At 44.6% G+C, this 16,406-nt stretch overlaps 1 protein-coding gene across 2 annotated transcripts; it reads right to left on the bottom strand.

The window, feature by feature from the left end:
• Positions 1-2,938: 2,938 nt before the first annotated feature.
• ctbp1 (C-terminal binding protein 1) lies at positions 2,939-16,386 on the bottom strand. Of its 2 annotated transcripts, XM_047584819.1 has the most exons (11): positions 16,207-16,386; positions 15,116-15,164; positions 14,827-14,971; positions 11,088-11,242; positions 10,829-10,973; positions 10,510-10,716; positions 10,161-10,375; positions 9,498-9,628; positions 9,285-9,412; positions 8,205-8,322; positions 2,939-7,104 (listed from the first exon to the last, which is right to left on the bottom strand). In XM_047584819.1, the coding sequence occupies exons 3-11, from the start codon at positions 14,885-14,887 to the stop codon at positions 6,918-6,920; spliced, it is 1,347 nt and encodes a 448-aa protein (XP_047440775.1). In that variant the 5' UTR covers positions 14,888-14,971; positions 15,116-15,164; positions 16,207-16,386; the 3' UTR covers positions 2,939-6,917. The 2 variants fall into 2 exon arrangements, with proteins under 2 accessions (XP_047440775.1, XP_047440776.1); XM_047584820.1 differs by lacking the exons at positions 14,827-14,971; positions 15,116-15,164; positions 16,207-16,386 and adding an exon at positions 13,258-13,440.
• Positions 16,387-16,406: the final 20 nt, after the last annotated feature.

Genomic DNA, 16,406 nt, shown 5'->3' with positions numbered 1-16,406 from the left:
ACAGGGTTAATGTGTGAGGCGATCTCAGGAGGGGACTTAGGAAGCAAAGTGCGTTTGAAGTGTGTGTGAATCAGCTCTGTTAAAATACTGCTCGCATCCTGGGCCTCCTTCGCCTACACACAGTTACATAACAGGTCCCTGCTTGGATAAAGACACTACGTACATTATACTGTATTTACCTCCATTCTAAATAACAAATATATCGAAACATAAATACAGATTCAATGGATAAATCAGCCCAGGGTTACGTCAGTAGCTTTCGTAGACTGAAATATCAACTATTAGATGTTATTAACCTCTTGAGACCTGAGCTTTTGTTTGCTATGAATTTTTAATTTCTCCTTGGTATTTTGAGATTAGGACCTGAGAACTGTAAAAACTAAGCATCATCTATGAATAAGAAGTAGTTTTAGGGGAAAATGATGTCCTCATATGTGGATACTGGGATTATTTCACTGTATATTACAACAAAGTCACCATTACGTAACATAATATAAAACTGAACATGGGTGTGCAAGACAGAATTGCAAATAATGAATTCCCAATGTCCTCAAACGAGTACTTCCTAATAAGCAAAGCTATAGCTCGTTAGTATGGATAGAATTTGTTAGGTTTGTGCGTCATATTAAACTATAAAAGGTAATGAGTATAAATAAGTTTCAACTGTAAGATTTGATGAGGTTTTGCACAGTTTGGCACTTTTGTCACGTGATCATAGAATTAATACGCTCAGTAATAATAATACGCTCTCTATCATGTTTTTACACCAACTAGTATCTAGTTTTGAGGATAAAAGTCTAAATGGAGCAGAAGAAGCTTCCACAAACCTAAAACTTAACGTCCCTATATAAGGGCACAGGGTCTCTGCAGCTGTAATTTGTGTTAGCATTCGAACATGTTAAATTAAAACGGTTAATATAAATTCGCCTAAACATGGACTTAACATCGTTTTCAGACAAACAGGAGCAGATGCATTAAGAAAGATATATATATATATACCCATGATCAGGAGCAGTGAATAACATTCACCATCTTGTGACAATTCAATGTTCTGCTGGGAAACTTGCAGATGTAATTTGTGTTAGCATGCTAACATACTAAACTAGAACAGCTCACATAAATTTGCCCAAACACGGACCTAACATTAGACATGCAACTACCATGGCTGTTGAGTCTGAGTCTGGTCAGGATGACGTGTGGAATAAAAACCACTGTAGCAACTTAATTTGAGCTTAGAGGTTAGAGGTTAGAGGTTGTTATGGCTGGTAGCTACATTAGCTGCTACTAGCATTAACAGTAGTTTTTAGGGGTAATATGGCCGCCATAAGAAAGAAAGAAAGCAATAAGAAAGACATACACACGGTCAGACCTAACATGACCACTGACAGGTGAATAACATTCACCATCATGTGACAATTCAATGTTCTGCTTGCAGCTGTAATTTGTGTTAGCATGCTAACTAAAACGGCTAACATAAATTTGACTAAACATGGGGCTAACAGACATGCCACTACCATGGCTGTTGACTCCGAGTCTGGTCGGGATGACGTGTGGAACAATAACCACCGTAACAACTTAATTTGAGTGGTTACAGGTTGTTATGGCTTGTGGCGACATTAGCTGCTGCTAGCATAAACAGTTGCTTTTTTGGGGTTATGTGGCCACCACTTTTAGACAAAGAGGAGCAGATGTAATAAGAAAGACACACGCAGGATCAGACAAAACATTATGACCACTGACAGGAGTAGTGAATGACATCTGAGACTGTTCGGTGTTCTGCTGGGAAACTTTTGGACCTGGCATTAGACATGTACCCCCACCCCATAGCATTGATACTCCTTGACGGCAGCATGACACACACACAAAAACTGTTTAGGAAAAAAAAAACAGTATTAAGTGTTGACCTGGCCCCCAAGTTCCAAGTTGGGATGCACTTGAATCGAGGTAAGAGGTGATTCTAGGATCAGAGTATTTATTTATTTATTTTTTGGCGGGGAGGGGGTGGACATCATTCTATCCTTTGTGTCTCCTTTTGGACTGAACACACCCTGCAGACTCTTAGACTGGGGTCGGGGTGGTTGCCTGCTATGTTTAAACCACATACTTTCTACTATTGTGCAATGTTTTTGTCATCTTATCATAGACAAACCTTAAAAAAAAAAAAAAAACTCAACCCAAAGGACCTAAAGCCCCCCACTAATAACATCCTTTTTTTCAGACACCCTCAGAGGGCCCATGTCCATTCCCTGATGAGCCTCAACTGTTTTGGAGGTGCAAGGGAGACCTCCACAATATTAGGAAGGTGGTCATTATGTTATGCCTGATTGGTGTATGTGGCTCTGCTGCATTTTCTTTCTCTAAAAATATTACAGGAGTGCGATGCTAAGTAAGTCAGGGAACCATTCGTATCATAGCAATAGTTTACAGGGCTGAAAATAACCACTGGACACAAACTGAAAATTAAAACACACAACCCGTAAACACAATCCATCTCTCCCTCTCTCCATTTTAGGGCCCGCGGTTATATGCATGTGGAAGCAATTTTGGGGCCGATAATCCTCCACCCTCTTTTGCCTGGTGGGTCCACACAGTAGCCCCCCATCCCCGTGCTCCCCACTCACTCGGCCCACTCGTAAAAGCCGCGGCCACTCCAGCGCTGCCTTATAAAAAGCTGGCACCGGCAAACAATTTTGTTTATGGTTAAAGTTCTGCAAAGCTCCGTGTCCTCGAGCAGCGAGATGACACGCCGGACCTGGCTTTAATTGTGTTGCGTTATTCAACAGTACTAATCAAGCACAGAGACATTTTCAAGAGACGTGACCGAAGGCAGAGTTAAAGGTTCAGTACACAGCAGGGTTCAGATAAAAAGTCTCATTAAGAGAAATGGGAAAAAAAAAAGAGATAAATAAAAAAAAAAAAAAGAGAGAGGTCGCAAATGTTTAATTTTTAAGATTTTATTAAAATACGGTGTGGAGTTTACCATTGGAAGTTACCATCACAAACATGATTGTTTCTAATAAAAAAGTAAACAAAAACAAAAATAAAGCTTAAGAGCCTAGTTACAGGAGATTTTTTTTTTCATTTGTTTTTTTTTGTTTGTTTTTGCAGTCTGGTGAAAGAAAAAAAAATCAATTCACGATGAGTGTGAGTGGAAACAAAAAAAAAAAAAAAAATGTTCACATGTTGTAAAAATACATTTCCCAATTTTAACATTATACACTCAAGTCACGTTCAAACATTCATTCATTCATTCCTTGTTAGATGGTAAGATGTCAGTGCCAAAGGAAAAGCAAAAAAAAAGAAAAAAAAAAACAGAAAAAAGTTCAGACCTGTGCACAAAGAGGGGGGAGGGAAAAGAGGGGGGACAGCGGTTTGTAAGAAAAATAAAATAAAATAAAGACAAAAAAAAAAAAAGAAACGCACGAGGCTTATTCTACGTTCTGAGGGCAGAAAAACCTGGGATGAGGGACACGAGACAGAGGGCGACTGCTGGAGGATATGTGTGCATTTGAACCCTGAGAGAGAAAAAGTGACCAACTCTCACCATCATTTTTCCGCTTTTTTGTTGACAGACCACACCGGCTTTCACCCACCCTCCCTCCACCTCCACCCCCACCTCCACCACCTCCTCCTCCTTTACCGGCCGCCCCGGGGCTCCAGCGGCCCCCACCCTGTGGAAGACGCTTTAAAAGCCCCAGAGCGGCGGCGAACGGCGGAGGAGGACGGTGGAGGAGGGAGTGGGGCACGGACTCACACCCAAGAGTGAACAATATCAGCTGTTGCGAGCATACACACACTGTGCTTATCTGTTAGCCTGCGCACGTGCACACACCGCCGGGCTGACTGTTTTTAAAAACTACGAGTACAAAAGACCCAAACACAAATGCACAGTTAAGAAGTCACGCTGGATTTCATGTCATTGCAGAATGAGAAAAAACTGTTCACACAAGGCCAAACGTGGTTCATCGCTGAAGAAGTAATGCAAGGTGCGGTAGGTTTTAACCTGTCGGGGTGTGAGGAGCTTGTTTTTTTTTTTTTTATATACTTTTGTTGTTGTTGTTGTTGTTGTGGAGCGGCCTGGGTTGCGGCCCGTCGGTTTCGGCTGGGTGCGTTTCCTGTCTTCACCTGCTGTGGTCAACTGTATTAAGGCAGTGAGTGGTTCCATGGCGGCTTTTCTATAACAGCTACGGTTACAGGGAGAGAATAAGTAAGGCCCACAGGATATCAGCTGGAAAGCACAAGTGGGATAAGACAAATTCTTTCACAAAAAAAAAAAAAAAAAACAACTGGTAGGGGCGGGGGGGATCTCTTGTTTTCTCTGAAATGTTTCAGTACAACATGTAGAACACAGACAGCATATCCATAAAAATGAAATCCTACAATAAAACAGAATGGTTTTCATAACAGTGCACTGCTGAACTGAAAAATATATATAATCATCATCATCATCATCATCATCATCAACAGCAAAATTTAAGATTACTATTATGCTCATAATCCAAACTATGGGGGTTACTTTTTTTTTTAAAAAATATATACTCATCACATGACAGAGGAGCCTACCATCTCAGGACACAGACATGCTCCGTGTCGCTCATAGACTCTGAGGGGGGGAAAACTGTACATCACTGGAAACTGACCACGACAAAAATGGCAACTCGGGTTGAAAACACTTTGGAAGGGGGAGGGGGGCGAGGGGGAGGGGGGCGAGGGTACGGGCAGGGTATATCAATAGTATTCCCCCTTGAAAATTACCTCACATGCACTATAGGTAGAGCAGCTTGACAATGAAAGGGGGACAATAATAATAATAATAATAATAATAACAAAGAAAAACAGCATCTACCACTACTGTTCTAGTAAAAAAGAAATCTAGCAGACCACGACGACCGCCTTTCGTTTTTTTTTTTTTGTTTGTTTTTGTTTTTCCGTCAGCCGGTAAGATTGGAGGTCGAAACACATCGGTCTATGAATTTAGGGGGGTAGAGGGGGGGTTGGTGGTGGGACGCTGAATTGTGCTGACTTTTTTTTTCACGAGGAAATAAAAAAAGGGTAAAGAGAGCGAGAGAGAGAGAGATATATTGGCTTTGTTTTCGAAGCCTGAGTATTCAGCGGCCTTAGTGAAGAATTTGTCTAATTGGTTCACGGGGATTTTATTTCCGTTTTTTATTGTGTCATTACTGCTACAATTTTCACAACCCTTCTAGTAAAGAATAGGAAAGATGTCATCTAGAAAATCTGTACAAAAAATAAAAGGGTATGCACGGTACATTCAATATCTGTTACTGAGGTACTAGAAAGGTGTTCCCTTGACACCAGGGCAACAGCGTTTAAGAGTTACTCCTAGGGACTATTCCTTTGGAACGACAACAGCCTGTTATCATAGTAGGGTGAGGGAACGTACAAACACGCACACGCACGCACGCACACTCACTCACTCACGCACACACACACCACTGTCATTAACGAGCCAGCATGCAAGACCACTGTCCCCTTCGCTCCTACGTCTAATCTCTACTGTCCCCTCACACTGGATGCGTTCTGGTTCATGAGCAGGTGTGTAAGGTGGTGGGCCATGACAGTGGGGGAGGAGTGGAGGGTGGGTGGGTGTAGGAGGAGGAGGAGGATGGTGGTGGTGGTGGTGGTGTGGTGAGCTCTTGTCAAACAATAAGGCGGTGGTAGATCCCTGTTCACCCTTCCTGTGTGTGTTTTTTTTTTGTTTGTTTTTTTAAATTTCGGCAGTGTGTGATCACGTTCTTCATCACTAAACCTGTAACGAGCTGCAGGCAACTCTCTCAGCTCTGAGCGGCCAGGCAGCGCCCTCTGCTGGCAGGGAGTCTGGTGTGCAGCGTTTAGATGGTGGTTGGTCGGTCGGTCGGTCGGTCGCGTGCGGGCACTAGGCACCACACACAGACCTCTGGCTGCTGGCAGGAGATCCGATACCACACTCTATCGACACGCTATCGAGACAGAATTAAAAAAAAAAAAAAAAAAAAAAAAGAAAACTGACGAGGGGCCGAGCACGTGCGGATACGGGGGATGACCGTCTTAAAACTAGACCATCACAGCATTAAAAGTTGATGTTTCGCGTCACTCTACGACGGTTTTAACGCTCGGGTTCGAGCCGCGCAGGTGAAACGCAATCGAGAGTCAGAGAGCTCCGCGCCGACCGCGTCACGGGTCCGAGCAAGATGACGACGGCGCCGAAGGAGAGGCGAGGGCAGCCGAGGGCAGAGGGGGGGGGGCTAGATGCTTTTCGGGAAGGACAGAAAAGTACTGTTTGCAATTCTGTCCGGTTTACTTCAGTACACGTTTCCCCTTGTCGTAAGTTAGGGGAGGAAAAGAAAAGAAAAGAAGAAGAAGAAGAGAGCAGTAACATGAGCCATTAATGTACAAAGTGGGGCTTCAACCTTTATGTCTCTGTGCCTCTAGTGGTCAGAACCAGAGGAGGACTGCAGGAGGCGCTAGGCTGCGAAGCCTTGCGTCAGAAATGCTATTTCATTTTTAACAAACAAACAAACATTAACACCTAGAACCACAACAGATCAACTTTCCATTAAAACAACAGCCAACTAAGGAAATAAACCAATCCAATAATTGAATCCTTGAGAACAGTTATTGCTGACGTAGTGGGGGAGTGAAGGGAGGGGAGGGGGATGGTGGGTGAGATGAGGATGGAGGAGGGATGTGTGTGTTCTGGTGGTGGTGGTGGGAGTGGGGGGGGGGTCCGAGCGGGACGGGGCTAGCTGTGGATAGGTCACTCCTGGGCTGGTTGTGTGATCTGAGAAAAGACTGTAGATCCACGTCAGGTCAAACTGGTGCTGCCGATGTTCTAGAGGGTCGGGTTGTGTCTGATCCTGGGAGGTGGGGGGTTGGTTTCCAGAGATGGCGGAATGTGCTGGCGGCAGCGGAGGGGGCTATTGGTCGGAGGGGATGTCTCTGTCGGCTTCGGCCTTAGTAGGCTGCCCCGGGGAAGGGGCGTGGGGGGGGTGGGACACCGGGGCGATGCCGTGTGCCAGGGTTCCTGAAACGAGGCTCTCAACACCCGCACCGGCTCCTGGAAGACCCCCCGCTGCTGCAACATTGATCAGACCTGGAGGAAATCTGACACAGAGGAAGCCGCAAAACAAAAAAAAAAAAAAAAAACAAAAAAAAAAAAAGGAAGAAAAGAAATGACACACCAACAAAGACTCATGTGTTGACCTGATCAGCTCTCACAGTCTGCAACGACTTGTCAAAGTAACCGAGGAGGCCTTTTTGCAAAAAAACAAACAAAAAAAAGGGCTATTTAGGACAAACTCAAAGTAAACTGAATGCTGTTCATGAACATGTCGGAGCTCACGCATGGCCTTGTTCTCTTTTGAAAGCCGAGACTATAAGTTAAGCCAAGTTTCTATCACAAAAGTCAGAATTACTCTAAGTGGCATTATTCCTGAATTAAAAATAAGAAGTTGTTGGGTTCACCTGAATTATTTTTTGTTTTGGAAAAAAAAAGGGTTGGTTGAATCCTACCCATCTATGACTTTCATCAATGAAATCAAAAGAAATGACATGTTCCATCACGCAGCATTTACTGTAGCTGTGATTGGTTCAAAAGCCGCTGACGTCCCATATACGACTATAGCTGAATGTTAAACGGTTAACTACCTAAATATATTCATTTGCGTGGAATTTGTTGGTGCATCACAATGTTTACATCGCGGATTATGGCTGCACCCACCGACAAGTGTGCCCGAAAAGGACCAAAAAGAAAAAGAAATGCCTAAACTCGCCTAAATAAGCACCTCAACTTCCCAAACTGAAAACAAGAAGCCACATCAGTATCTTACAGTTTCTGATTCTTGGTTTGTGGTCATGGCCCACAAGCTAAATGATAGTATGAGAGTGTGGCATATAAAATAAAAACATTAACATTACGTTCTAGTTGGGAGTAAGCAAACTTTGCAGATAAATAATACAGGTCGATTTAACGTTAAATCCTACGTATGCTGAACAGGAGGACTTAATGTGATGAGCAGGTAAAAGTTTTTTTTCCTCCATTCGAAGACATCGAGTTCAAATATTGTATGAAAGTCCAAAAGGGGAAGTCTGTTCATTATTTAATGGTTAATCAAAGAATGAATCAACAACTGGGAAAAGAGTCAATGGCTTAACTGAAAGGCTAATTGTTCGTAGCAGCCTCAGTCCACGCCCACTCCTCTCACCTGTAGGTGGCTCCATTAAGTTCTGGGTGAACAGTCGCTGCCTCCATGCTGGGCCACTGAGAGGCTGCCATCAGGTACTCCTTATTAACGCAGTTCTTCAGACTGTCGGGGATACGCCCTAAAGAAAGGAAGACGCGGCGTTACTACTCCACACAGGTTCACACACAAACGGCACGTCAACATCCTTTCATGAGATATCTGGTCCACGTCTGGTTTAACCCTCGTGTACCGATCAAACGAGCTCTATTTTGTAAAGTTCGAGGCTGAAAGTAGCATTGTTATCCAGTCGAGTCTGTGCACTCAAAAAAATGTGGTTACAGTGGGAGTCAACGCAGGAAAACAGTCACCAACAGCATGTATATCCAAGTCTGTGATAACAAGTAAAATAAACATCTCCTGCTTCATATCATGTTTTAGGGTTAGGGTTACTTTTGTGTTTATTTTTCCTCCATTAGTGACTTTATTTTTTTTTAGATCGGCATTTAAATGGTTAATTTTTTTTAATATTTAGTAGTTTTAATCAGGACTGAGGTTAGCAGATTTAAGAAAAAAAGTTTAAAAACATAAGTTTTACTAACAGTATGAAACGAAGTATGCATTTGCCCACAGTGTGTTATTAATCTACTGAAAATGTTGAAATCATATTTTCTGAAGTCATGTAAAATTAAGGTTCCTGCCCAAAAATCTTTCCATTTGCTGCAACACAGTGAAAGTTATGGGGAAATTAACAGGAAAGTGACCTCTCATGTTGTGTTTAAATATCAAATAATGAAGCAAAACATTTACACACAAAACATCCACAGAGGATTAGTCACTGTGAAGTCTGTTGTTATTTTTTTAAAGGCTGCAGCCGCATCATCACCGCGATTGATTGGAGGAGACAGAACTCTTATTACTTATTTACTCTTACTGCTTATTTATGTGGTTTATAGTAATAATAACAAAAGCCTAGATATTTTTTGCAACTTTAAATGACTATTAACAACTTTCATTTTCATGTACACTGTGTCTAATCAATGAGGTTTCATTTCAACAAAACCACATTCATCATCTTATCCGGTAAAAACGTGTATTCCTTACCAGTGATGGCGCGGCGCACCTCCCTGGCTGCCTCCTCACGGGCCTCAACGGAGGCCTGCTCACTGTACCAGGATGTGTGCGGGGTACAGATCAGGTTGGGGGCATCCTTCAGCGGGCCTGTTGAGAAGCTGTCGAGACAGATCGCGGCTGTTAAGAGAGAGCGGAGCGGCGAAGTTGAGATTCACGCTCTTTTTACGGGCGCGCTGCGGATACCTGAAGGGTTCCGTCTCGTGGACGTCCAGGGCGGCTCCTCGTATCCGACCCTCCTTCAGGGCCTGGGCCAGCGCCTTCTCGTCGACCAGGCCGCCTCTGGAAGTGTTCACCAGGAAGGCTCCTTGACGCATCTGCATCACAGCGCGAAACAACTCGATTAAACAACGCGGGGCACATTTGACATTTCGTAGACGAGATGCAGTAAAGCAACAATAGTACAGAGTCTGGGTTTCACACTGAATACAACAGTGAATGCTGATTCTCGCCAGTAGATTAATCCCGACAGGTTGTACAGATGTTATTAAGAGAGATTTGATGATGAATCAATAAAGATTCAATACATTTTAACCCAATTTAGTGTATTAAATCAGTTTCATTTAAGTGAAGGAGGAGGTACAGACCTTCATAAACTTAAACTGCTTTTCAAAGTAAATGAACATCTAGTACGACTTCATTTGAAAAGTTACAAGTGATTCATGGGGTCAAATAATACCCTAGTTCTTCTTCTTGACTTTAATAAATCAACATTAAGGTGAATTACCATCACTACGTGTAGTGGAGCGTGGCTTTGGGGATCTAACCCTGTATTAAATACGCCAAATAATAACGGACATCAACACATCCATTACTTGATGCAAACTTATTCAGGGAAAATCTTCTGACCTGTTTGATGGTGAAGTCATTAATGAGGTGGTGGTTGTGCTCGTTGAGGCTGCAGTGCAGGGATACACAGTCAGAGTGTATGAGCAGGTCCTGCAGTGTGGCCATTCGCTGCAGGCCCAGTGAGCGCTCCACACCATCCGGCAGGTACGGGTCATAAAAGATCACGCCGAAACCGAAGGCCTTGGCCCGCAGAGCCACCGCTTGACCAACACGTCCTGCCAGGCCGGAGGACATGGTAGAGTTATACACAGCCATGGGAGTAATGTACCAGTTTGCTCATAGAGTGACAAACATGGATTAAACAGATCATCTACTGAAGCATCGACAAATATGACCACTGTTTACTCACCTAGACCGATAATGCCCAGCGTCTCACCCCGGATACGTGCGGCACCACCGGCCACCTCCCTGATCTGCTCCACGCTAGAGGCACGGGTTCCCTCCCTGAGGGCTTGGTGCATCCAGGTGACTCGCCTGTACAGGTTGAGGATCAGACATAGCGAAGTGTCGGCCGTCTCCTCCACTGAGGACGCTGGCACGTTACAGACAGCGATGCCTGGAGGAGAAAAGGGAAAAGGAAAAAGAAAAATGAGCACGCTGTGCGTTACAGTATGCGTATGCAGTTGTGGCTTAAGTTCACCCATATTTCTGAAGATTCATGCTCTCACCAAGCTCAGCAGCTGCTTTGATGTCGACGTTGTCGAAGCCGGAGCCAATCCTGACAATTACTCGTAGACCTTTAAACTTTTCCAAGTCGTCTCGGGATAGAGTGATAGTGTGGTACAGCAGAGCAGCCACTGCCTCATTTAAAACCTGCACAAGACAGTTTTAAATACTTTGAGTGTCCATCGCACTAAAGTGCACTCAGCGTCGGTATCTGATACGACCACAGTAAATAAACAGTGCGGAGGACGCGTCTAACTCTACCTTCTCGTGGATCTCTTGCGTGGACTGGGCGTCGCAGAAAGCCACCGTGGCCACATCTTTGAGGATGGGCATCTCCACAGTACAGTCGCGTCCGTCCAGCAGGGCCACCAGGGGCCGTGGGTGCATCGGCCCATTCAGGATGGGGGGTCGGATACCTGAGTCGACCAGGGAGAAAGGTTCCGAGAGTTAGAGAAATGCAGTGAAGGAACGTGCGACAACACACGCACCTCTGTCTGACAGCGGTGACTCGGCTCGATGCAGGCAGCTGTAAACAGCCGCCAGTCACTCTTATGTCAGAACCAGTAAAGCTGGAGGTTAGTGACTCAACAGTCTGCGTTTTCCCTCGTCTGGACTGCGCTTCGCGATGCAGGTCATCACACCGTCACCCAAAAAAAATCCCCCTGCACACATGGCTAAACTTAACAACTTAAGTTCCACAACCCTTATACAATAATAACTCGACTTTTATGACTCTCTTTTTCCAGCACATCCACAACCACCCTGAGGGAACAACCCGGGACGGACGATGCGTATCTGTGTTCCTTCTTCTCAGTGTTTTAGGGTTACAAAAGTAACGCGCAAAAAAATCATGGATCCAGCATTTCGGCCTATTAGGTATTGAACTCCGGTTCTGTCCACCCATCTCCGCTCAGCTCGGGTCCTCGGAAGACTCGTGAGGAGAAGCTCGGAGTCTGATTAACAGGCAGATCCCTCTGGGTGAGTGTTAATTCTGGGAACTTGACCTGCCTACTGTATGAACACACGGAGAGGAGGGGGTTGTGGCGGCAGAGGGAGAGGTGATGGGAGTACGGCGGCTGGGGGGAGGGGTGGAGAAAACTGCGGGGTCCCTGGGAGGAGGTTGGGTGGGGTGGGGGGGGGGGGGGGGGGGTGGGCACGAGGGGGTCTGAGTCATGACCTAAATTCCCCCGTCTGGAAGAGTCCTGCTTCCTATTTTTCCTGATTCCCCTTCTTCAGCGCACGCTCGCACCTCAGCGGCAACATCTGCGCATTTGCAACTACGCGCAGCAGCGAAAGAAACGCAGCACATCGCACAACAAACCAACGCTGCAAGCTAATGAGAAATATCCGCAAATGCTCTGCAAATAATGGTGAGATCACTTCTTCGCGTATCAGGTTGACGCCTCTCCTTGTCACGGCAGTTGCAGCCTTGGACTAACTCCACGCATGCACCAGTAGCCGCTATCTCGTCCCTGCTGGGTGACAGGTGTGTGTGTGTGTGTGTGTGTGTGTGCGTTACGTGGTGGGGGAGTGTGCCTAGCTGGAACATTTTCTTGGACAGAGGGCAGGACGTAATGCTGAGACCGCCGAGGAGGGAAGGGAGTTAGCAGCCGCGGGTGGAAAACAAATATTTGTGAACATTTCCTCTGACGTCGGAGCATTTCCCAACGCATGGATGAAATCCACACAGGCGAAGGAAGAAAAAATAAAAAAGGAAGAAGAAAAGAAAGGCAATCTGCTTATATTTATTTATGTATCCTACTACCGTGGTACGGTGTACGATCTGATGCACTCCATTTAGCAGTGCGGTTCACGTTTATTGCAGATGGCTTCGAGAATGCCAACGTGCCCACAGCAACACGATGAAAGCACAAAGAAACTCTTGCTATGTGGAGAAACCCCCGAAGGGATTCATCACAAAGACTCCTTCTGAAAAAATATATGTCCAAGCAGGCCTACACAGAGAGTAATTTGAGTAAAGGACGTTGGCATACCCAAGGCCTACGAAGAGCAAGCATGGCCGCGCACACAATACAATTCATTCAGTGGTTCATTCATTCTCCCTCCCTCTCCCTTTCTTTGCCCTCTCCCTCCCTCCCTCCCTCCTCCTCCTCCCCTCTCCCTCTGGCTGTAGTTAGAGTAAGAGGTGAGGGGGGGAGGGGCGGCGATGATAATGCAGCAAGCAGCAGTACTCCACCCAGACGCAGCCAGACACACACACACATACACACACACACACACACGATTATTCAGTTCCTTCTCGGCGGCTGCGACAACACCACCACCACCACTACGCAGTGAACATAAAAGGGAAACTGCACACACACAGAGCTGCACCACACCCAAAACCCCAGATCTCTACCCACACACACACTTCACAAATTTCAAAAACACATGCCAAAATAGAAAACACATGAGCACCGGGCCTAACCTTGCATTATGAAGTCTGTCAGCCTGTCTTCCTCTCTCTCCCTCTCCCTCTATCGCTCTCTTTTTTTTTCCTCCCTCTCTCTGCCAGCCTGCTCTTGGCTGACTGGATCCCAGCTGTCATCCACGCCCAGACCCTCCCCCACGGGCCTCCTCCAATCGCGGGCGGCGTCATTGAGAGCCAGCCAACCAGCACTAACCTCATTAGCATAGCCGAGGCCGAGGCCGCTTTGGGCTGTTGTCGTTTTTTAAAGAGACAGCTGGCCCGTTTCCCTGTAGCTGCGGCCACGACCCCTTCACCTTGCCCTCTCCCTCTCCCCCCGTCTCCAGAGACTCTCCCAGACTGTTCCCTCCATTTTAGCGCACCATTATGTCTGATCTCCATCATCCACTCTCCACAAGCTCAAAATACTTGGCTGGAAATCAGCACTGTACGATCTCTGACAGCATGTGATAGCAACTTGTGGTAAAGTTTACTTATTTTCTGTCATCTCACGCATCAATTTAAACAAAAAAGTCCCATCCTCCGCTCTCAAACACACAGAGGATGTAAGAAATGAACAAATTTGCCAGTTCAATAGGTAAACTAGTGAAATCAAATGCATTCTAATAAATAAAAAAAGTCCTGCACTTAATTGTATCTTCGTGGAGGTTAATGTGTTTGCCTTACTTTAAAATAACAGATCTGTTGACTTAACTGTGTTTTCAAGTATTACTGGAGTGTTTTTTTTTGCGTTGTACCGACACTCGTTCCTATTATTAACCACACTTTAGGCTAAATAACAGAAACATTTTAGTGTTTGATTCAATCCAGTTTAAAAGCACCACAGGCTACATCGTCAAAAATGAACACACAATTCCATTAACGCCTTTCTGGTGCCATTTCAACATAAACACGACACCAGAGAACCAGAGAAGCTCGTTAAGTGACAGGCTGCTGTCTTTGTCCTGCTCCACGGACAGGTCGAGGAGGTTGTTTGTCCCTCAGGACATAAGACTCTACAACGTCTCCCTATGAGGAACCAAACGGACTGTGGTCATTTGCTGATACTACTACTGTATAGTTATATTATATAACTTCAACATCTTACATATCTGTTTCTATATGATGATGATCATAATCATAGTAATGAAGGAGCAGAAGTGGTTTCACTTTTGTACCTAATGAACCGACTATTGTACAATTGAGTCCACTACATCAAGTCATGCGTAGTGCAGACGAATGTGTTAATCAATGCGATTTCAACACAACGCAAAGTATATAAATAAAATGAGGACTTCACCACAAATACAATAATCAGAGCACAATCACAACACAATTGCAAATATAATGAGTTGAATTCAAAACAACATGTTTAGTAGATTATATTGCCCTGCATTATATTGTAGAATATTGCCTTAGTTCCCTTACTTTGCACATGTGGACACAGCAAAAACAAAAGCAGAATTTTCTGCAATTAGCACTGATAGATTATTTGAACACAATATTACAGATTACAATATGAAAACATAAAAACAAAGTGCTCATGAACACTACTTAAATATATATATGAGTGTATTTATGAAAGCTCACCCTCACAAATGCGGTCAAGTCTCTGCCGCTTGACCTGTTTGTGCTTGTCCATCAGAGCCATAGACCAAGGAGTCTTAACCTGGGACACAGAAGAGCGGATCCAAGTGCTGGCGGGGCCCCTTTAGTGATGTCCACTTAGTGTCACCTGCACGCAAGCGATGGACACGGTCAGTCACGAAAAAGGGAATATAGTTTACATCTCAGTGCGTAAATACACAAATAACTCGGTGTTTGAGGAACAAGAGAAATGTTTTGGTTGTCCAGCAGCTGACTTGAGACAGATACTCACCTGGAGAACAGTGTCTGTTGTGCCAATCCGGTAGACAACTTAGTTTACACTGAAAACAAAGCAACGGTATATTGACTTTAGATTGTGATCAAGTTGCACAGTTTGTACCACTACAGGTGGTTTGTCAAAAAGACAAGTCCTACTTGTTAATTTGAAATACACACACAGCAACGGACACGTGTTACAAGATTGCCAAATTCGTTGAAATGAAGGCAATTTGTTCTTATAACTTACTAAAGAGACGAGTGTCTGTGTTTTTCGTGGCTCTCTATAATGGTCTCCAACTTTTCGGTTAACTTAAGTTTGGCTATTAATAACAACACCACTCACAAACAGCACAATTAAAGAATTACTCAATATGGTAACATCGATAACGACACGAGTGTTTAATCTTACCGATAAATTAAAAGGTGAAATGATCAATAGTTCCCGTTAACTCAGTAGCTTAGAGTGCTATCTAGCCTTCTTCTAATCTGTCCACAATCATAATGCAATGAATGGCGGATATTTTTATCGGTTCAGTGCAGCTGATAAATTATTTAACCCGTGTTTGTGAAAAATGCGCCGTTCTTAGTTCGCCTGTTCTCAGCTTGTTTAGCAAACATTAACTTCTGAATAGCCCCCCGAGCTAATGCTAACTAAATGAATAGCACGGCAGCTAGCTGGCTGGCTGGCTAACCCAAACACAAACACTCGAGTACTCAAAGTGGTGAATATTTTAATGGAAACTGGAAATTATTGCCAGCTCTCGAACACAATTAACACATGGTGGTATTTGGAGGCCGTTAATTTGTGAAGTGTGTGCATATAACCTATTTATACAAGTCCATGTATGAGACGTTTGCAGCATTGCTAATGCTAATGCTAACGTTAGCCAGCGCCGTTAACTCGCGTGCCGCTGAGCGTGGAGGAGAGACGCGAGCCCATTCCGTCCGATGTGTTATCAGCCACAATGTGAAATATCTGACCCAGAAGCCGAAATAATGAGTCATTCAGCGTGGAAATGTGAATCCCCTCGTGATTGAACTCCGTTATATCTACTTTGTTCGCCAGAAAACCAATCTTGGAAAAAAAAAACGTCAATTATTTACCCCGAATAAACTCTTTGAGGAGTGCTGAGACAGTGTGCGTGCGTCGGTGGTGTTCCCTCTCTCCCGATCGCCATGAAATTAGACAAAAGAGGAAGTGGCTTGTTGATGGGGGGGTCAGACAGTCTGTGAAAAAGCGTCCGTGGACTGGAAGGAGCGCCCTCACCGTCCACGGCGGAGCATGTAATACTTCTCAGTGCAAC

This window comes from Mugil cephalus, chromosome 5 (assembly GCF_022458985.1).
Source record: "Mugil cephalus isolate CIBA_MC_2020 chromosome 5, CIBA_Mcephalus_1.1, whole genome shotgun sequence".
NCBI classification, from domain to species: Eukaryota; Metazoa; Chordata; class Actinopteri; order Mugiliformes; family Mugilidae; genus Mugil; species Mugil cephalus.
This window is presented reverse-complemented; position numbering and strand designations above follow the sequence as displayed.

Coding starts and splice junctions, on each gene's coding strand:
- ctbp1 (XM_047584819.1), bottom strand. CDS start 14,887: ATGGCTCTGATGGACAAGCACAAACAGGTCAAGCGGCAGAGACTTGAC. Junction 10,974..11,087: donor CGCAAGAGATCCACGAGAAG/GTAGAGTTAGAC, acceptor TGTCTTGTGCAG/GTTTTAAATGAGGCAGTGGC. Junction 10,376..10,509: donor GCTGGGCATTATCGGTCTAG/GTGAGTAAACAG, acceptor CCGGCCTGGCAG/GACGTGTTGGTCAAGCGGTG.